General features: G+C 39.8%; 2 protein-coding genes across 3 annotated transcripts; both read left to right on the top strand.

Annotated features, from left to right (window-relative positions):
- Positions 1–9381: 9381 nt before the first annotated feature.
- LOC111263125 (cuticle protein 10.9) lies at positions 9382–10552 on the top strand. 2 transcript variants are annotated; one of them, XM_022837961.2, is made up of 2 exons: positions 9382–9533; positions 9969–10552. In XM_022837961.2, exons 1-2 carry the CDS (start codon positions 9531–9533, stop codon positions 10413–10415), a joined length of 450 nt encoding a protein of 149 aa, XP_022693696.1. In that variant the 5' UTR covers positions 9382–9530; the 3' UTR covers positions 10416–10552. The 2 variants fall into 2 exon arrangements, with proteins under 2 accessions (XP_022693696.1, XP_086825598.1); XM_086969472.1 differs by lacking the exon at positions 9382–9533 and adding an exon at positions 9819–9839.
- Positions 10553–17281: 6729 nt separating this feature from the next.
- Positions 17282–20121, top strand: LOC111263126 (cuticle protein 10.9). The gene is made up of 2 exons (XM_022837962.2): positions 17282–17321; positions 17885–20121. The coding sequence occupies exons 1-2, from the start codon at positions 17319–17321 to the stop codon at positions 18380–18382; spliced, it is 501 nt and encodes a 166-aa protein (XP_022693697.1). The 5' UTR covers positions 17282–17318; the 3' UTR covers positions 18383–20121.
- Positions 20122–23121: the final 3000 nt, after the last annotated feature.

Below are 23121 nucleotides of genomic sequence, written 5' to 3'. Positions count from 1 at the left end.
TCCGAACGACTGCAAATTTCGTTTAGGTAGAAATGCGTGTTGAAAGCAATGCTCCACGGCAGTGTCAACGTGAACCCGAAACGATCATCCATAGGCTAGATCGCACAGCCTGGTTGGCCTAAGGATTTTGTTTCGAGTAACACTTCAATTGCCATTGGTTAGTTGCTGACTTCTGTGACAATTACGATTGGCATATTGCCGAAATGCTGAAGTTTGAAGTTGAACAAACATTTTCAATACAATATGGCTCCGAATTGGATCGAGCCCGTACGTACAAACATAAAACCTGTGAGATCACAGTTCGTCTAAGCGCATTGGTGAAAAGGTTGCCTCTAATCCAATCAGAGATACTAGCATCATATCGTAGGTAGTTTCATAATATCGTCGATATGATATATTGCAACATTCACAAATAAACCTGTTGATTAGGTTGTACTATGCTTCCGTTCCGCAAAAAATATGGTCAATACGTGTGTTGCATATCTAATGACTAGGTAGCTCATTGATTGCTCAGGCCTATTTTAAATAACCTGCACTATTTCCGGAACTCCCAAATAAGGAGTGGTATATCAGGCGCCTGGTAGTAAATGAGCTCCCGCATCGTGGTGGGGCGGAAGCCCACACGCTGTTTAACCGAACAAGGCTTGGCTCCATCCAGTGTTGATAAACAGCTTGCCGGCAGGTTATTTCAGTAAAAATGTAGACCGTTGAAAGCCGTTGGCTTCACTTGCACATCAAATAGCCCGAGTGTAATCTTTGCTGAGAGATCTACAGATAGGTAATCGATGGAACTGGCGCGCTAAGCAGCACTTCTTTTGTTATGCGTCCCAACCATTTTAAGCTTAGTGTTAATATAACGTCCAGTAATGTAGATTTATATACATACTGTCGAATCTGTCCGTGCCAGTTGTCCTCTCCGTCATATTTTCCATAGTTTTAGTCTGTTCTCTAACCCTATGCCAGTAACGTTGATGGAAAAAGTGGTTAAGCGTTCTGATGCGATTGCGGCTCTCTATAACAAGATCATCTGCGTACATTATGACGCTCGCTAGCAGATACCTATTTCACTGTGGAGGGTCTATTAGGAGAAAAGAAAACAGTTAAGGATTGAGATTGTCGTCCTGGCTGAGGCTTTCTTGTAAATCAATGGGTATAAATAAATATCATCGGGTACCAGATCATACATTATTTTGTCGATAGGGTAAGGTTAATTTTCTTAAACAGCTTCATCCTTTTCAAGTATTGCCTCAGACTCATTCACTACAACATAAAAAATCGAGTTCTGTTAACCTACACATTCCTCTAAAGACAAGTGTGGCGCGTGTATTCAATTTTTTCCTATTACTATTCGCTTATAAGTCCTGTCGTGTCCTATCTGTGTAAACGGGCCTTCAAGCCCCATACGTGGGACACGTGATAAACAGGACTCATTTACCCCATCCTGTTTATCCTAGGGCGGTAGTACCAGCAACAGATGATCGGTGCTAAGAGTAATGCTCAATGAAAAAACTGCTGAGAATTGTGTATTGTTGGCAGCAGTAATAGGATTAGTGACTGTTATCATCGCTGGGCAAGCCATCACCATAGGGGCAAGGCTAACTGTTCCGGCCACCGCCGCCACCGGACAAGTACAATTCAGGAGCCAATGAACAATCGTCAGCAACGGTATCAAGGATGGCCTAGATAATCAATCAGAGATACGTCAACGGATGTATAAACAGCAGTGAATTAAAACTAAAGACAAAGTTCAACAGAAGGTAGCGAAAAAAAGCAGTCAACGTATATGGACCATTATAGACCAGTGGTGATCCGAAAAGGTGATGGTGATGAAGGCGGATGGTGCCGTGGCAGTCTGAACGCACGATATTTCAGACACGCACTCACGCACATATAATGATAATGGCGATCACTGTTAGGATGACAATGAAGTTACCAAATCAAGCGCGAATATTCTTTTTGCTTTTAACGTTTGTTAACGGTAGTGTGCAGTCACAACGGGGGTATCGATAACGAGATCTTTTATGCTTAAATGTGGATCACGATATTGTCATGACTGCAAGCCTTAATAGGACAGCCATCACAGCGTGAAAAGCCTGAAAGCAACGTTGCCTGTACGCGCATAGTCATAGACATGATATTACGAATCTAACCGATAAAATAATGGTAGCTTTTTGTACATGAGTGTATGCAGCGTATCAACAGTAAACACAAAATTTGCCCATTAGCCCTAACCGCTCATTTATTATGACTACTATATGCCGTCGTCGTCGTCGTCGTCGGCGTCGGCGTCATCATAATCGAGGCACAATGATTATTAACTGGCACAGTGGTAAACCAAGAACTAAAAAACATTAGAGATCGAGTATAAAATAAAACGGTGAAAATATAAGACGACCTCTAGTTTGCCAAGCTGTCTAGCGAGAATGACGAGAATGAAATACCCAGTGCACTTTACCTCGACTTATCGCTCTTCATGACCGGTCCAGTTTTAACGAGATACGCTACGAATTTTCTTTCTGGGTGGATTTTCTGCGAACTTGCTCAGTTCATCCCCACTTCACTAGGCTTGTTTCTGAAGGCAAACAAAAAGCCAACGACGACGCAGTCCGCCGCTCACCACTTCGTCGATCCGATTTAATCATCTATAATAGCAATCAATTGTTGTCACTAGATCTATTCAACTGCCCACAAAATATCTTGGTCGCTATAGGAAAGATAGGACGTGAAGAATCTCGGACGCACGTTTTAGTTACATCTAAATAGGTAGCGAACCACGATGAGACGATACAGATTGGGTCGCTAAATGAGTTACGCACTGAACAACTTGGGATACGGCTATAACACACAGAGGAAGACGAAAACATACACAATGAAAATGGGTGTCATTTGAAGCGTCAACGCCCACCAAGAGAACTCAATGATTATACGAACGCTGTACAACAACGAAGTGGTCGTCGAATGATGTTTACTAACCCATTTCTCAATTCTTGTTGATCCGCTTCGACTAGAAAACTGGTCTACCTGCTTTTGGTGCGTGCTTTTCAACGTACTGATATCCGCTATCTGAGGAACGGGACTCTTTCTCCATTAAGAAATGAGATGAAAGCAGAATTTTGGTATAATCGGAACCGACAACCATTATATGAGAAAAAAGCTAACACAAACCTATTAGTTGTGGCCTTTGAGCCTATACGTAAGGAAGCCCTTATGTGGCTTCTACCTAATCTTCCACGCGTAAATGCTGGCAGAATCTTGGTAGCGATGAATTGATTAACTAAAAAGAAAAATAGCCTTTGTATATCTTTATATATATTAAAAAGTAGCTCGATTCATATCGTATTCGCGGTGGCTTATCGTTGAAAAAAATCCTGGCTTAAACTTGAAGAAAAGTCATAAGCTTGACTTAAAAGCATCAGTCGTAAAGAGAGGTAAGAAGTGTACCGGCTATTTAAGTCAAACGAACGAATGAACCGTTCGTAGAATTGATACTTTCTTTGAAATCTATGTATATATCTGTCTATATCCTTTCTTAGTGTTACATTTATGGAGTTTTTTTTTTTATTAGGTCTCGAAAGCAATGCGTTCATTTGCAGCAAGTATTCAGAATGTTAACGTAACCATTCTATCTTGTCAGGTTTTATCGAGAGATTCGCTGAACCGTATCCCATCCTTAATGCTAGAACTTATTGCTACGATACGAAAAGGCCTGCTACAACTAGAAACGATATTGGGCATCCTTCCAAAGTGTTCATATTTAAAAACGAGGCTATAAAAAGAAGCAGATATTGTACGCTAATTTAGGATTATCGTGCTGCCTATCTATACGGCAAGACGAAAGAGCTTAAACGGAACTTGCTATTCGAACCGTATCCTAAAATAGGACCAAAAAAAACACCAACGAAACCTTGGATGATCTCAATATCGACAGGCGTAAAGCTCTCATAGAAATCTGCTCTAAATAGATCTTCTGCATACGTGTGATCATTTAAAGATAGTCTAAAGAGCAACAGAGAAACTGATAGACGTAAGGGGGAGCTGTCAATTAAACTATTACCAGTTATGCAAATCTCGTCTTACCGGTCCTGTTAACGATGCGAGCTCTCTCTCTCTCTCTCTCTCTCTCTCTCTCTCTCTCTGTTGCAACGATTAGTTGACAAAAAGTGTCGAGGCCTACTCGAAATCATTGCTAAATGCGAAAGCATTTAGTAATTAGTAACTTTCTGGCTTAATAGCCATCAAATCCCTTTCAGCTTGTAGAAAATTCTCTGTCCTACATAAAATTACTCTATCGATTACTTCTATCGAAACCGTTCGGCCTTCTAATTCGTGAAGGGACATCTCGTCCAGATGGGTTTTTTGCTCTCAGATGCTCTTCGTTCACGCTACCACCTCCTCGTACCGTTAAATATCGTATCGAAGTTACGTGTCAAATATGTGCTTTGTACGTGTTGCGTTGTAACGAAGGGCTCTTTGTAACACACTGCCTATGTGGTTCTCTCTCTTTTCGACCCGTTATAATTGTAAGTGTTTCTTTTTTAGGTCACGGCAATACATTGATGAACAGTGTCTGGTGTAATTTTGCGGTCTAGTAGAGAAATAAGTGCGGCTTAGTGAAAAGCATCTGCAGTCTTTGGGCACAGTTTGTAATTTAATATACACCATTTTGTCTTGAAGCTATAGTAATGATATTTAGTCCCAGTATAACCTTTGGATATATATATATATATACATATTCGGACAATGGAAAAGGGAATCAGAACGTCACAAAAAAACTAATGTAATCTTAGCACGGTCGTGTATTTAGCGTGTCGAATAAGAATATCGCGAGCTGAATTCAGCTCGTGCCACCATAAAATAGAAAATTATAAATCGTACTTTAAATGTAATCCTGTCAGTTCACTATCCATGTCTCTAAAAGACAGAATGCTGTCTTAGATACGCTTACGCAGGTTAGCTAAAACAGCCTCGATAGTGATTGACTGACTAACTTCAATAAATGCTATAGTAATGCTGTTGGTACCGTCGTCGTACGCTCGATTCGCTGAAGGCCACCGCGTTCATCTGAACCACCACGAAGAAGAAAATCGTTACGGAAAAAAGGTGTAGTCGTGTCCGGAAAAACAAAACGCAAATTCCGAGATAAACATATGATAAGAATAGAAGGTGTATTGGTATTGGCGTATCAGCCGCTGACTGCTTATGTTAGCATAAAACTTAGATTCATAGATTTATGCTCATAGTTCACACTTGAATCTTTGCTCTTCCAGCAAAGGCAAGGGTTGCTTTGTCTAGCTTCAGCTAGAACTGGTGTGAGAAGTTACCATAACCTCAATTCATTTCTGGTTCGCCGCCTCTGCCACAGTATCGCTACGGATAAGCTGTCGTCATTGTTGAATACCATCGAACGCGATGTTTCAGGCCGCAGACGCAGACTGCATACTACAGGTTTCATGCTGTATGTTCTTCTACAGGAATGCACATACCTGTGAGAAACTGTGATTACTCGCCGATCCAACAACAAGCACAATATAATTACAGTAACAACCCAACTATTAAGAGCAGGTGGGCCAGAAAGCAGAATAGCATTGCAGGTAAGAGGCGTTGCATGCCCTACTCTTACCTAGAAAAATGTTAGCCTAACAAAAAACTCTTTGCGGTTGAGGAATCAACACTGTGGACCTAACGTTCATCATCAAAGATGAAATACTGTTTCCGTTGCTCCTCGCGGCCACACCCTAACTATCATTGATTAATTAGTCACCCAGTGGGTAAGAACAGATATTAAATATGGTTGGTCATAAGAAACTCGGTTGGGGATCAAATTAGTGATGGTCTATTTATTTTTTTCCAGGAACCAAGGCTGGTCAGGCAGGCCATCTTTTTAAAGCGTAGCCTTAATGGGTCCTTAGTTGATGAAAATGATATTGTAAGATAGAGTAAAGTTAAGCTCATTACAAGTTGATCATTACTGAAAGGTAATTGTCGTTATTTTGATTAAAAAAAAAGAATAGAAGAAAACTTTTCTAGATCATAGTTTATGAGCTGACGAATAATTTAGCAACTAGAGCAGACTCTCAGAGGAAAGTATCGGGACAGCCGACAGTTGAGTCTTGGAAATGGCACAAATCTCAGGTTTACAGGTAGTAAACGACCACTGACATTTATTCCGAACAAAACCCTCATCGAAAAAACGTGCGTCACTTGACAACTCGTGTTAGGGAAATCTGGTGAGATCTCCCTAACACGAGTTGCTCAACCCTCGGCACTTATGTGAAAGGTTGAAATAGCCAATATGGCCGCTAAGTTAGCTTATATAACTCTAGGTTGAGCATATTCTAAACCCAGTTATAAACATATATCGGCTTCAAATCAATAACTCCAAATCAAATAATAATATCAATAATAATAATAATAATAACAAAAATCACCAGTGGCAAAGCTACTCTTATATCTGTCTCCCTGACTTTGAAACTGAAAATGAAAGGCAAACTTTTGAACGTAGAAATACTTACTACATAGAAACTAAAACGTTTGGGTAGGTGAACTCTGATTTCGGTCTGTCCGAGTAAGTGTCAATTAATTGTCCCTGCTAGTGAACCGTACTGGTATGCTATATGTCTAGCGTTTCCTGTAACCTTTTGAATCCTCTGCTTAATACTGCTAAGCGACGCTTAAGCCAAAACTTACATACAGAACGTAAGTTTAATTTTCGATACAACGTAATTTTGGTCAGCAAGTTTCCATATATGTTTTCCAGATATCTTAAAATAGCATCTACTCTACTACAGATATCGTTCGTGTTGACGAGACCCAATTCCTAAATATAAGTAGTAATGACTCAATGTAATGAAGCCACCTGCCGGAGTATTTTAATTTACAACAGCATGGCCATAAATTATAACAGTGCGGCTAACGTCCGGTTTACATGTCGGCAGCGTATGATAACCCACAGAGCACAAGTTTTAATCATCGTGGAGGCCCGCTTGCTCCTAAGAAAAATTGCGGCCTGGCTGTACCTGAGGCCAATTTTAACACGTTATTACCAAAAGAATAGCAAAAATCCGAGAACATTTGACACAAAAGGTAAACAAATTAAAAAAATAAAATAAAAACGTAATCATAAAAAAGGAAACTTCGTTGCCCGTAATGAAAGTGTCTACAGGGTAACGATGAGCCCGATATTAGCTGACGGGGCTTGTCGGATTATAGGCTCGAAACAGGGCAGAGCGACGGCCAGCGACGCCGAAGACTTGAAAATCTAATACGCGCCTCGAGGATGAAATATATCTAGTCGTACAAAAGCATATGCGTAGCAACGGATCGAAGCAATGGGCCGAACGGTGCTGCCGGTATTAGTTGAAATCATAATGCTCTACAACGGTTGTAATTGTGATAAAGAAAAAAAAAAGAAGCGATCACTGCTCCTCCTTTTCTGCTCATTATCGTAGCGCACCATAATGAAAGTTCCTTCAGTTGTCGTAAAAGTGCCAACGCCATAGACCTAGCTGTCTCCGTTGTGGCTTGGGCGGATATTCGACTTCATTTGACAACGCTTGAAGTCTGTATGAATGGGTTGCACTTTTTGCCGCTACCGGCGCAGTCGCACTTCTCGTTTCGCTCGCGCTTCTATAGGAATGAGTCGTTGGTGCCATTTAGCTTCGACGGCCGCTGAAAATGAATGATAACGTTCTTCAAAATCTCCTATCTTTCCCGCCTACCCTCCCTAGAACAAGTTGCGGCAGAAGTGATATAGCAATGGGAACGCGGGAAGCAGAATGAAGCACCCAAATTCTGCTTCGTTCTCACAGCACATCTTTTTTCTGCTACTGCCAGTGTGAGTTATGTACGTATTATTTCGATCGCTTGCTGGGACCCAGCGCCTGCAACGGCAGCTGGGGCTGTCGAAGGGCCGATTGTCCAGCCCAGCAGTGAAGTAGCGATGCAGGTGTATAACGAAAGAGTAGTGGAGCTTCTTTAACACTGGCAATCATAACGCAATAATGGAATAGCCAGGTGAAGCCAGTAATGAATTAAGGTAGTTAATCAGTAGGCGATGAGCCTAGAAGTGGCCTTCGCGACGCATGCTTGCTGAAACAACATCTTTGGAAATTTTCTCTTCATAAAAATGTAAATGACGTACAAACATTTTCATAGCTATTTTCATAATAGCTAGGTAGAGTTGCGAGGCAGTAAGGACATTATACACTCAATCAATGATTTATTATTAGTTCTAGGTATAGAGCCAAGCGATCAGATATCAGGAAGTAAACCTAAGTATCAGACGGAATAAATTAGCGCTTGAAGCGACTGGTATCTTGACAGATGCCTCTGATGCAATCTTTGACGCGGTTTCGAACAGAGAACTAAAAATCTTTACTTTGTTGAAGGCGGATTCATCAGTAAGAATTTTCGACATACGTGTTCTCGTCTGCTGTGTGAAGTTCCTGACTAACTTCAGCTTTCAGTAAATCATTGTGAATAAGTAACAACAAAGATTTTTGAGACATGGTTGCAAAACGCTTAGAAATTTACAACATACTCCGTTCCATTAGAAGGCCGACTTGCAAGAGATCCGTTCCTTTCTCTTGCAGAAGCAGATTAACAACTCTATTGAAGAATCATTAAAACTACCGTAATAAATAATGTAATCGGGGCTTCATCTGAAAACAATTCTTCCGAAGTAGTTGATATCATCAGGAAAAACTACGCTTGTCTTACTTGGGCCGATGTTGTGCATAGAGGCACTCCCCTAAAAAGAAATTGTATAATAGTCTTATCGGTAGGCCACCTGTGATTAAACTTCTGCACTGCTAGTGTCGTCTCCTGTCCTGTACATTTAAGCAGCATTTAATTGGCTGTATAGGCAGCTGCTGCTGATTGGGCTTCAGAATTCGTGGTTCGGTCACTTCATCAGATATTTTCGGCCAAGGGTTTTGTAGCTATAGCCAAGTCGTGAAGGATTGGGTCGACAATCAGAGACTGACAATATATCAACGAAGGCTCTAACCGAGTCCAAATTAGTAGGTATCTATTATTTGATCTTTTGCCCATAAATTCATCTGTTTGTACTTGCCCGCCAGTGTGACTCGCTCGGTAGCATTGTAATATTCTCATACGACAAGCGGATTACTATTTCATAATGCGTACATCTGATTCGTTGGATAAGTGTAATGCAAAGTGGTTTGTCGTTCACATCAATAAATTGCAGTTAAAATACTCGACTATTAACAACACCTCCGACAAATATAGGTAAAGGTAGTATCCCCCATAACGAAATGGATTTAAGGCGTCGCGCGGGTAAGCTACAAGGTCAAGCACAAATGAAAATGCAACAGCGCCCGCTCTGAAGAAAGGTCTGCCAAAGGGAGAGGTATAAAAGTTGACGGTGGTGGCAAGCAGCGGTCAGAAGTGACATCAGCCTGTCATAGTAGCCGCAGACAGAACATCGCACACAGGAAAATTCTGTTGCCATTGAAGAAGCACAAACTCTAAGTCTAAAAAGACGCTGAGTCAGCCTTTAATTAGTCGCTATGGTGAGCTATTACGGGAGGCTGAAACAGCGAGCGCGAGAACAAGAAAGCTTTACCGTAAACTGTAGCTCTATGGTATCAGAAGTGAGAACTCGCAGAGTTTCTAGTTCGAAGTGCATTAGAAGAAGTGTTTTGGACATCACTAGCAAGTTCTTTGCGTTCACATGTATAAAATTAGCGAAACATGTTTGACGAGTGGATTGGATGGAGGAGTAGACAGAGACATTCTAAGTAAAAACATTTTGAGGATGTAGTAAAAACAATGCCAAAGTAACACACGAAAGGTAGTAATGCCTTGGGGATAATAAAGTTGAGTCCTCTACAAGTTCTTTTTTTTATGTTTCGAAGTTACCAAGCCTTTGTATGGATATGTTTTTATCGGGTCCACTTGTGAAAAATTTCCGCTAGGCATAACACAGATTCTTTGATCTATTTCAGAGTATTTTTGTGACGCTTGTTTTCGCTGTATCAATGGTAGTACTGTGCACCGCAGGACACTTCCGTGGCGGAGGAGGTGGCCAGGAAGGCTATGAAAATTATGGCCCGCCTCAACCATACCAGTTTGGATACACTTCACAGGATGCTGAAGGAACCCATGGCCACAGCCAGAGCTCGGACGGTAGGAGAGTGCAGGGCCATTATGTGATACAGTTGGCCGACGGACGGAGTCGTAAGGTTGAGTATCACGCCGACGAAACCGGATTCCATGCGAAGGTGGTAACCAACGAACTCGGAACAGAATCGAAGGATGCTGCCGATGCCATCTACCAGTCGTCGGCTCTCACTGGTGAACAGGCCGCATTGCAGTACGGAGCGGGACCTAGAGCCTCGTTTGGAAGCGGACACCATGGGGGACGACCTTATTCGGGTCAGACTAAGTGGTAGATCAACTCGACGGCAAGGCACTTATAGCAGACAACTGCAAGATAACCAAGAATGACTATCTGTATATAGGTTTTACCTAAGCTGCTATTTATTATAGTTTCTTTCTTAAAATAAACTGTGCTTTACGTATCTTTCTACTTGTGTGTCTTCATGTTTGTATGCTAAAATTAACAACGATTACAGATATTCATAACTTCGATCGGTTAACAACAGCCATTGCTGAAGTAGACTACTAGTAATGAGTAAAACTTAATTAACTTTATGTAAAAGTGATCATGTTTACATACGCGTCAGTTCAATACTCTTATCGATTATAAAATAATTTGTCGAATTCAGGACGATACCTTTATGGATGTTTATTTAGTCAATGTACGCCTTATACATACACATGAGAGCCAAAAATAAATATAGATACATGGCACGAAGTGCCATCGGTGCGTGGCCACGCGAGAGGCTAACAAAAATCAATACTCTTGGTTATTTTTATATATGGAAATAATATTGTCGCTTAAGGCTAAATTGAGCAGTCAAATTATGCACTACCTTTATTAGGTAAACCAAGGCTATAAATGGTTGGAGATAGATTTATATCAGTCAAGAGACAAAGTTGATACAATCGCTTTATTACATAAAAGACGAATAAGCATCAGAACCTCTTGACCAGAAATATCTGTACTTGTTAAAATATCAGTCATCAACAACATAATCAATATCAAAAATCTGAAGCGTCGTATAAATTTCTGTCGGATCGCCAATTGTCAGTCATCAGACATCCATCGCAAGCATTAAACAAAGATGTACTCCTGACAAATAAATAGATATATACATACGGTCAATGAAACAGACTGATATGGCGAGCTAATGTCTGTCCTCTATTTCATCAGGATCAGGAAGAGTTTTTGTGGTTTCAACAAATAATGCAGGAGACACCATTTTTTTTTCTAGGGGCGAATTAAAGGGTAAATTGCGAAGAGATGTGATTGTGATATTTTGGAAAATATGAAAGTTTATGCCCCGCGAACGTTTGTATTTATTTCAATATGATTAGAACGCTGAGAAATGGTTTCGGTGTTGCGATATTGGTGTAGTAACTTTTCAATAAAAAGGATACGTTAGGTGCAAGCAAAACTCATTCGTATTAGTACATACATCGAGAATATTGATTAATTTTCTACTCCCTAAATAAATTCAACATAATGTTAAATAACACCACATGTGCTAATAAGATCGCGATGCTTAATAACGTTTTATGTATGTTTTCGTTTGTTGTTGTAAAAAGTTTTTTCAGTTTAACTACATTGAAACTTTGGCTATTTTAACAAAGACGGAAACATATACCAATTGATTTATCATTATTATTACTCATCCTTCTTAATTAGTTGATATCTTTAGTCGATCATTGTTTTACGGCATTGTATTGTATATACAACATTATTCACACCATCATATCACAGTTGTGAGGTGCGAGCGTGTACAACATAGTCAACGACTTCATACACCCTTTTTGGCTGAAAAATATGCCTCCGTCTTATAAGCATCGCACTCACGACAGCGAAGCCGGTCTGCTACCGCAGTACAGCGACTGACACACCATAAAGGAGGGGGTAGAAGAAAGTCAAAGTATCGACCACGGGGCATTTTTCTCTGTCATACGAAATGAGAGGAGGGCCGGATGGTTATAGGGTTCTCTTATGCGTGCTAAGCAAAGCACAGCCCGTCTCGGCTTGTAGCGTGAAGCCTGGTTACGCGCTGTGTCGAGCGCCAACACATTGAGAATGTCTGCCAGCTTTTCCATCGTGAGGTTGTTTTAGGCCTTGGAAATATCGCGGCTCAGTGCAGGATCATATTCTCTAAGCACATCTTAAATATCCATAACTGATAGTGTGGTTTGTAAAGATGCACACGTAGGCGGTGTAGTGTAGACATAATCATATGGCTTCATTTCATGCATAGGATTAACACCGGATAAGGACTTTCCTCCATCAGGTTTCCTCCTAGTGCATTTAACGTTTCGGTTATAGTCTTTAAGCTCTTTAGAAGTGATTTGATCTGTTTAACTGTAATCTGTTTCACTCTCTGGAAGGGGAGCCTGCTTGCAAAAACTTGGCACTTCGTTTACTTGAGCCCTGTCTCGTTTGTTAAGGCTGCTAAATCTTGAATGGCAATAAATGCTGTACGCCGACTCCATAAAGAGTAACGTGTTAATTCAAACACAGGCGCGACTATCGTCCGTCGATTTGGCTTACAAAACTGCACCAAATGCCTTTTCCGTGTTTAACTTAACGGGCAGTAGTAGCCTGCTACATTAGAAGGCTTCGATAATGTGGTCCGCATCCTACCTCGTGAGCCTCAGGTGTCCCTTCATGCTACCTTAACTGCTGTACTCTGTTCTGTTTGGCTACAAGCACTAAATTCAAGGAACCCATTTTACTGTTTCAATGCGAACAGGCGGAGGCCAAACTGAATCGGCGGAAGCCCCGATATGGACCCTCATCACAAAATGTCAACCCCGTTAGCATACACTACTGCAATAGCAGAGTGGCAAAAAGCTAAAAGGTTCTTCTCATTTGCTGTGAAACAAAACGAATTTATTTAAAAAACTCGAATTTTCACAAATCTTCAAAGTACTAAGCAAAATTAAGGTGTAGTGTAGGAATCGTTCTTAAATAATTAGACGTCCATACAAGACATTATTATGATTTATTAAATTATAATGTTCGTGTAATAATAATAATAATAATATGTAAATCACATAATATGTATAGATCCCTATTTTTACACAAATGTCAGTTTCTAACTAAAATGCAGGTTATGAGAGTTAACTTATTAGTTGATACTCCATAAATTTATTCTCTACTCATAGTTTTTTGCAACTTCGGTTCTGCAGGTAGTAAAAACGTATATATACATACGTTTTTATTTCAAAAAGCCTGTAAGTGAAACAATAATAAAATAAGGACCACTACATACTATTGAGCTATAAATGTTTTAAGCTACGAAAAAAATTTTTTCCAAATCAACATTAATCCCTATAATAAGATAAGGTAGTACATTGAGATTGACTGTATATTGATTATATGTAAATAGCAAAACAATGCTCTCTTTTTTAATAGCTTACAGTCTCCTTTAGAAAGAACTTTGCCATCGGACCTGTTAGATTTAATGTTAGCCTAGCATTGCTATACTCTGTAATGAGAATTCGCATCATAAAATATATCTTGTCACGGTTAACTGTGGTAACTATGGGACTAATGTACTTTTAGAAAGACGGCGGCTGTTGATTTCTAAAAAACATAAATTTCAAACTAGATCAACTCCCGAATCATTCCTACCTATCAGCAGAGAACCAACTGCAAGCATATTCTTCACGTTATACGTGTACGGTGTACTTAGCGTGCCTTCTGCGCGTTCATATACGGCGTATAAGTCTTTACCCAGATAAAATAAAGTTATCCGGAATATAGATATTCTACAAATATGCTATACAAATAAAAAAAAAATACAAGGTAGCAAAAGACAAAATAGCAATAGTATTAGAAATATTAATCGGTTCTGCTGCAAATATCAAATAAATATAGTCTCGTCGGGTATCTCTGTTTAGAGAATTGAGATGTATGAACCTGTCGGAATATTTTACAAAACAAAAAAAAACACTCAAGAGTATAATATACAAACGTTTGGTTGTATGTAGACGTACCGAATATCAAAATGCAAAAAAAAAAAGACTACAATCGGTAATCTAAGCAAAAGACTATGAAGAGGTTAAATTAAAAAGGGAAACCTGGAGCCATTTCATAGCCACTAGAATGTATGTTTTTCGTAGTGATCCTAACCGACAGGGTGACGTTAAAATAGCCATAATTATAAGGGTAAAAAAAATCTACCGTTAGTAAATAGGACTTCAGTTCCATCTGTGAGAAGGAGTATCGGATATCGATAAATATATAGTGCTTCTTGCTCGATAGTTAAGCAAACGTTCGATTAACTTGGATAAGTAGAAAAAGACTTCGAACCTCCTTTATTTAAACGAGTATGAGCTTAATAACCTCTGTGCTCCAAGTTTTATATCAATAACCAGGCCAGCGATAAATACAACATAGGACAAACGCAGCACCAAATTGTCCATTTTCTCATAATTAGCTCGTCGCTTGACTAAATACGTATAGAAATCGGCGGAAATGTAAAACAATTTTATATTAAGCAGAAAAGTGTTGAAGACAGTTGAACAGTTGAAGACGGAAAACTCAAGTGGTTACGATTCCTTAGACAGTATCTAACTGCCATCATTCAAAACTCTGTCTCGTACCATATACTAATGATACGTAACGCCACCATCATTAAACATAAGTAAATAAGGAATATAAACAAAAAAAAAAACAGAGATAACCGACTAAATCCTATAACTCCGATGTCTATAACGTCAACTAAATAAATAAATATGTTTTAATCTAGTTTTTCATTTTCTTTGTTGCATCCACCTTCCAGAAACTGTTCAAGGTGAAGTACTCAGTGGCCAGTAGCCATTCCGCTATTGCATCAATACCTTCACGGTCTAAAAATGTCATCAGCTTCATGATTGATCATTGGTCTTGGATGCCGATCAAGACGACATAATGGTACGGAGTGCACGGTAGCTTTAACTTATCTACCTGTACTAAGCACAAGCTAACGTTACGATGAGTGATATTCTTCGGTCCTCTAGATTAATTCGAGTTATAATAAATTACGCTGTCAGAGTTTGTTATATCATCCATACATAGAACGAAAATATTATGCTCCTTCGACCTTTCGCTTCAGAGCACCTCTACTGTTTTTGTCGCTTCGTGTGCCATTGTGGTACATTAGCATGTTAGCCGATTGGTCGATCTGGAGCAGCCCATAGAGGTAACCTTGACGCACAATATGGGCCGCAGAACCTTACAGTTTTGGTCACACTTCGCAGAATACACTCACAGACACATGTAGACCTCTGATCGGCGAACCATCCGAGGCCACTGCGAGATTTGCCTGGCCGATGCTCTAGCTCTTGCAGGATCTACGCCTATGAGAGAAGTTTTTCGGTCATTATTAACGAAGTCGGCAAGAAGTCGAACATCATTGCCGATGCCATCTTTAAATCATCAACTAACATCTGGTAAAGAAGTCACCCTGTATGGTCTCTATCAGCAAGCAGAACAAGTGGTAAATGTTCATCGCGTTGTTAATCTAATTCATCTTTCACTAAGGTTTCTAAACAACTAATAATTGATATTAGAACTAGGTGAGATTGGTTTCTCGTTCTAAAGGATTAAGGACATGAAAAATTCTACATGGATCAGAGGTTTAGCGAACGAACGTACGGATTATCAGTCATAACAGCTTTCGAAAAAGGCACAATCTGAACAGTTGAATTAATAAATATAAGGGAGGCCGAACCCTGTACCTGGAGTAAAGCGCGTTCGGAAGTCCGTAGCCAACAGCAGGACTTTCAAACATTCTTAAACAAGGAATAACCACTAGGAAGATTCCTAGACATAGAACTCTAAATGAGCTCGGTAGATGTCAACAAAGATTTTCCTTGCATAGCCCGAATAGACATGTTAATAAAGTTACTCGGGTGCCTTTTTTCAAGGCGGAACTGGGCGTTTAAGTTTCGCAGTTCGAATCGTTTGCACGCCATAGCGGTTATGGAAAGAACAATATAGTTGCTTATGTCTTTTTTGGTTCGGTACAATATTACACTGACCACCGAGAATTCGTTTCTATTTCCACCGCTGGCCAGTACTTCCATTAAAGTCCTCCGGCCTTCTGAATGCCCCCGATGTTTTTCTCCGGACATTAACTCACAGTCGTAATTAATGAATATGGCAGGCGTTGTTCTGCTGTTGGTATGCCTCGAATTCAAGTTTTCATACAGATTTGAGGGTACTTATGTGCAGCGAAATCACGGAACTAATGATATATTATTTTCCAGATCCAGAAGTTGGTTAGTTGATACGCTACAGCGTTCCTTGCTCGATATAATAAAGTAAAAAGCAGAAAACCTTCTCATCCTAATGGCGTCCTCCTCTAACAGAAAAGAAACTTAACGACCCTTAGCATACTCTATACGATGTTCGCTGGCATTACGATTACCGTATGATGAAACTATATTTTCATCGAGTAACAATAATACTTTACGCGGCTGTAGATCTACGGCTACGATTCGCGTGCGTATTGTAGATCGTAGCTCAAGTTATGCGCTTATAAAATAGAAACGTTACTATTGAGCTGCTCGATTCCTAACTAGAGTAGAACTAGACACGCGAACTTTCTGTCTCTGCTCAAAGAAGAGCACTCAGATACGTTTGCTAAACCCGATGAAAACGCGTGTAATATTGACTTGATGAATAAGCCACCTATCTGTCTGCCTTACTCGCAAGCAAACGTTCCCACATAGCGTTTTTCGGACCTGTCGCTTTATATGTATATATATTGATTTGATTCAATATCATTGAGTCCGATCTCAATCAGGCCGGAATCTTCTTCGTTATACTTACGCTTAACGTACTTTTCGTATCGTTACTGTTGTGACGATCCTATATGAAGCGATTACCGCCTACGGACAGAAAAGGTCCCGCAACACCGATATACCGGCTCAAACGAAAGTCATATTTTGTGGCTACTGAATAGCGGCGCTAATTGTACAGACAGTATCTTGCTCGTCTATCTTGGCGTTCTTCTTTCTTTTCTGTTTCCTCTGTCGAAAATGATAGTGTCGATGCTCAAGGTAAAACAGCCTAGCCATACTGGTATTATTTACAGCGGTCGGTACAACCACTCGCCCAATCAGCAGGCGTTAGTACCACGTATAAAAGCGTCCACGTGCTACACGCTTAATTGCAGTTTACGGATAGCGCAACAAAGCAAAAGAACGCAGAAGTCATGGTACGGATAACATTTTCATTTTTTCCATGTGCTTCCTCAAATTCAACAAAGCTTACAAAACTCTTGTCGTTGGCAGAACAGAGGATTATGGATAATTGTAGAGGTTTTGGTGGGAACTTCATTCCTTCTATTGGTAGCGTAATAGCTGAAGGAAACAAATGTTAATGTTCTATTTTGAGTTCAATTACATTTGTAATATGTTTTGAAGCTGGCTGTGTCGGCCAGTGTGACTGGGCATTGACAGACGCGCCCTCTTATAAATCACAGTATCTGTCAAAACAATATTCCGTTTGAGCGCCGAACGTTTCGATTATCGAAAAATCTTTGCAGCATTACAATTACGGTCGGTGTAATGGACGACGGAAATGCGTTCCGTTCTAGATTAGAAGATTTCCTGTTTTCCTACTTCGCTGAAACTCCCTTTTAGTATTGATATATTCCAATATAAGTATTGACTTCTAGAGAACGTTAAATGTAAATAGACCTATAGAAGAATAAATAAATATGATTAATTTATTTTCCAGTTTGCATTTGACAGAGTGTGTTACCTAACGGGATTTCAGAAAACTTTTACCGTCTGTGGTGTCTTATCTGCCGTTGTCGCGCTTTCGTGCGCGGGCCATTTCAACGGAGGATACGGAGGGGAAGGTTATGGCGGTCTATACCCAGGTAGTTATGCACATGAAGACTATTATGGACCTCCTCAGCCCTATGGTTTTGGTTACGTCTCCCAAGATCCCGAAGGAACTCATGGACATATGCAGACTTCAGATGGACGAACAGTTCGTGGCCACTATGAGATTCGGCTGGCAGATGGCAATATGCGCAGGGTTGAATATCACGCTGACGAGAATGGTTTCCACGCAAAGGTCATCACAAATGAGCTTGGCACCGAATCCAAAGATCCTGCTGATGTGATCTTCCAATCGTCAGCCCTCACAGGCGAACAGGCAGCGTTGCAGTATAATGGTGGCTCCAGATCATTTTATGGAGGCGGTTACCATGGAGGCTATCACAGCGAACGCACCCGATACAACAACTGGCAGACGTTACTTAAGTAAAAGCTAACCCTCCTTCTATACATATTCTTCATTTCTGTTTATTAATAATAATCTTATATAGCTACATTGAAAACGTGGTGTTTCTTCAATCTCCACCCTGTCCATCTCCAACACCTCTCAGTTTAATTCCTTAACTATGTCAAATTGGCTTCACTTGATGACAGCTGTTTGTAATATTATTATGGCCCCATTTGAACCTTCGAGTTCTATCAAGAGCGAAGCCTGTGAAAATGGGCGCTGGAAAAGCTTTTGTTTTTCAGAGTATTCGCTACATTATCTAATTAAAGAGTCATGAGAGGACATTTAGTTTTTATTCCTTCATGGGCTGAAAATGTGTCCATCTCAATGAAGTCTGTGGATTGAAGTTGAATAGACTTTCTAAATTCCCTATGCCGCATTAAATCCAAGCAGCATTCTCCTTGAGCCAAAATAGGTCGCCAGCGACCGCTTTCGAGCATAGAGACGAATACCTTTCGAAGAGCAAAAAATATCCTCTCGTTCACACATTTAGAGAAGCTGTCGTTATTTGGTGGCGAAGTTGATTCCTAGTATATTTGTAATAAAGCATCGAAGCGACCTCACTCCAGAACAGGTCTTCAAAACAAGCCAATCTAATTGTCGATGCAGCTGTTACCGATTGCCAGGAGCGTTAAAGGGCGTTTGAGTGATGATTAGAATGTTATGCCATTGCGAGTGTTTTTTGAGTTAGTTTGAGTTAATTGATTGCTGCAGTCCCACTTGAACCCATAATACTAAATGAATCATCCAGGTTATTTGTAGATCTGAAGTCCGTCACGCAATTCTAGCGTCACGGACAATTCGTTGTACCTGTTTGTTAAAAGTCTTTTTTTTTCTCGGATGGCTTTTGAATAGACGTTCCAAAATTCGCCTCCGTATTAAACTCTGCAGCAGATTCTAATGTAAACATTGATAATAATCGTACGTAAATTACCACCCGACATTAACAACATATAGCTGTGAGATTTCATTGAGGGGCTATTCGACTTCGCTACATTGATCTACATGATATTTGCCACTCCTAGCCTTGCGAAGCTCGCAAACGCTGTCTTCGTCTTGTTCATGGTATCGTTGCATCTCTCACACCGGATGATAAAACCCACAGACTGCAAACCTGGTCATGCTATGCCTATATATCCACTTCCAGTGTCTGTTAACTCTCTGGCTTTTGATGAATCACCGATAAGCTAACGATATTTCTAGGAGGCGAAACGTTTGGAGGGCTTCTTTCATAGAGAATGACGTGTCGGCCAAGAGAATCGCGACGACTCGAAATCGTCTGGTCGATTGCGTGTCGTCACGTAGAGTCTAAACACCTCCAGGAAAAACCACCAGAAGTCCATCGTCAGATGCCAGATTATGATTTTTTTTAAAATTACCTAGGCGCTCTAGGGGCAACGTTCGGAGCAAACACTTTGAGAGCAGTGGCGCTGATTTTTTCCGCGGCTGTTTAATCGTGGTTGCCGCAATAAGCGCTTTCCTGACTCGGTCTTCGACGTGTCGAAAGGACTACCTGTCGTTATTATAGTTGAACCGAGGTGTGTCGAGCAATTAGCTCTTTTTAAACTCTCTACATTTAGGCTACACGAATCATCCTCGCGAGGCCTTCTTCTCTGTTGAACTTCATAGCTACTAATTTGGAGCGCGTATATATAAATCCATATATATTGACAAGTGTCACAAAATAGAGCTCTTCTGGACGGAAAACTCGCTAAATTAAACTTCTTATTTTGTCTTTATTAATCATTTTTAATTCTAGAAACATTATTGCAAATAAAGTAATTTCTATAGCTGAGATTTTCATGTTGCATGAGACGACCCGCCCTTATTCCGATCTGTGGTACCACGCAGTTCTAAAAAAAACGCTGCTCACGCGTTCTAGTCTAGTTTTTTTTACGACAATTCATGTTTTTTAGCATCTTCAATGCAACAGAAGGTTTTTATCCATAGGCAGGTTTTTTTTTTGCAAACGCCAGTTTTTGTCCGAACGATCTTCAAGCAGAATTCTCGATTTGGTTGTATTGGATAGATAGATAAGCTCGCGTTGATTTTGTACAACACATACAATTTAATCAGTCAAATGGATGCCATTATGTCAATCCAGTAGAAAAAAATAGATGGCAGATCCAATTAAGCGGCGTTGACTGGCCGAGTTTGTGGACAAGACAGGCCTTACAATAACATCATGTAGTTGTCCTTACATATATATATATATATTTATTACCCTAAAATTACATATCTCATATGATACGCGTCGTGTGGAATCGGCGTTACTGTCATTGAAAGCTAAGATTCGATATAGAGTTTGAGTGCTTTATTCAAATTAAAGATAGAGCGCCTTGAGGGTAAATGAAATTTGTGCAAAAAATTTTCGATAATTCACAATTGTATGCCGATAAAGGCCAAATGCTGCCTAGGCCAATGGAAAAATCTATGCTGTTTATAGTCAAATATGGTTCCTTTGTTTCCTTTCTGCGAGTATGTGGGGCTGTAAACAATCCTTTTCGTAGTAATCAACTAATTACTATTGTATCCCCAAGGAACAGACACCCACCGTCGAACAGTTCTAAGCAATTTGAGTAAGAGCTGGAACTAAAGAAAGGCTCGACGTTTAGATGCAAGGTAGTTTGCTCGATCGTATTTCCATCAGGGGCATTCTGTAAAAACGCAAGAAAATCGAGCTCGTCTTAAAACAGCTGATTACGGGCGATGAAAGATACCCATTCACGGCAATAATGTGTTGCAAACTAATGTGTTCTAGAATCAACGGCAAGGCCCAGACTGGCGCCAAAGGAATCGAAAAGATATCGCGCATTATAGTTGTTAGGCTGCAAAACGACTCATTAGCTCCTTCTTCTACCGTTGACCACTAGCAAAACTACAATGAGCCATCGAACGGAACTAGCGAATCGGAATGGTATCGTCCTTTGACTATGCCAGACCATATACTTCTTTAGCTATCCGGCGGAAATTAAGTGAACTTGAATATGAAATTTCAACGCATCCATCGTATAGTTCGGATCTTGTACCATCAAATTATCATCATCTATTTCGGTCTTTGCAGAACTCCCCCGATAACGTTCATCTAGCTTCGATCGAAAATTGAAAAAATCACTCGCCACAGTTTTTTCGCTCAGACATTACGGAAGTTCCGCAGTAATAGTCTTCCTGTGTTAGCTAAAAAACGACGGAAAATCATCTATCAAAGTAGCGCATGCTTAGTTTAGTAATATTACTTTGGCTCATCGAATCAAATCATCTTCGACAACTTAATTTATATATATACGTAAAATATTTGAGCTTTGAACAAAAAACACGCTGCAGAAAAACGACACTTTAGCTTACGAATACTCCATCCTATAAAAAAATTCAAGGTATGCTTCCGTTTACATATGAACTTGGCCAGTTTCGCTTGCCGCATCGAGAATGCTCTAACCAAGGACGTGAACTTTGGATATTACGGGTGTCGTAGAGGTCGTTGCAAACTATGTGCTTTGCTACTGGTTTCGGAGCTCAATGGCTCCTTTTTCGAAGAATGTACCCTGCTTTTGAAGTACTACATACACTACTTACACACTTATTATATCCTACATAGGCAGACTCTGCCAATTTTTTTTCGTTTCCAGAAGTAAAACGTTTCGGTGTGATTTGCCGTCTCCTTTCAAATACAGGTCAGCAAAGGCACCTAGGCTCGAACAGAGTCAACGCTAATGGATAATTGCAGTCTCACTGTAGATGTTCATATGACCTGTTTCTGTTTATCTAGAATTTTCTTTTTAAAACTAGCCAATTAAGCTTTCCCTATATGTATTTCCATGAAGAACGAGACGATGTGAAAACGACATTTGCACAATATACTTGTATTGACCTTCATGCCTTGGATTCTACACTAACATAGTACATGAATCGCTACTAAGATAGCAACACTCTTACTTTAATACTCCTAATAACGTATGGGTAGAAATAACGTTAGTTTGTTTTCGGCAGAAAAATTACATTGACTTTTCAACTTCGGCATGTTTCTACTTATCGAGCAGAAACAATTATTTTAATGTTTTCCTTTTCCCATATATATATATATATATGGGAATCGAGTATAACATATCCCACCTGCATTCATCTTACTAACACCGGTCTATAGAATCGTCTTTACTCGTCGTCTGACGCTTGCTAAAACAGCAAACATCGTCGTAAAAATTATACTTACATTTTTATGAAAGATTTTTTAAAAAGTCACTGATTTTGATTTTTACAACGCAAATAAAAACAGGTCATCGATAGACAGTATGTTACATCTGATAGCGTATACAAGTGCATTTTTTTTTTTTTTTAGAATACAATCAAGTTCAGATCGTAGTTCTGACTGAAACGATAGAATATTATTATTATGTGCTGTTTTGATACAATTTTATCTACTATTGACAACTTAGCAAAAGCGGTAACTTTTATTTAATTATAATCGATAACGTACACCAGCATATGGTACGGTACTACCACTTTTATTAGGCGGCGTGTAACCTTCAAATATTCTTAATATATTCCTAATATTGTTAACAGATATCTATGGTGATCTAAAGATACTCGAAAAAACCTAATGGACTCTTCTAGCAAGAATCCAATAGACAGGGTAAGTTACTATTACCTGCACTTCTACCGTCCACAGCATTAGCTATTTCTCATATGTGTAGTACTAAATGAATTGAACGAAATAGAATGTATAA

The sequence above is a fragment of the Varroa jacobsoni genome, unplaced genomic scaffold (assembly GCF_002532875.2).
Source record: "Varroa jacobsoni isolate VJ856 unplaced genomic scaffold, vjacob_1.0 scaffold_737, whole genome shotgun sequence".
In the NCBI taxonomy this organism is placed as follows: Eukaryota; Metazoa; Arthropoda; class Arachnida; order Mesostigmata; family Varroidae; genus Varroa; species Varroa jacobsoni.
Note: the sequence above shows the minus strand (reverse complement) of the source record. Positions and strands in the feature narration are given on the sequence as shown.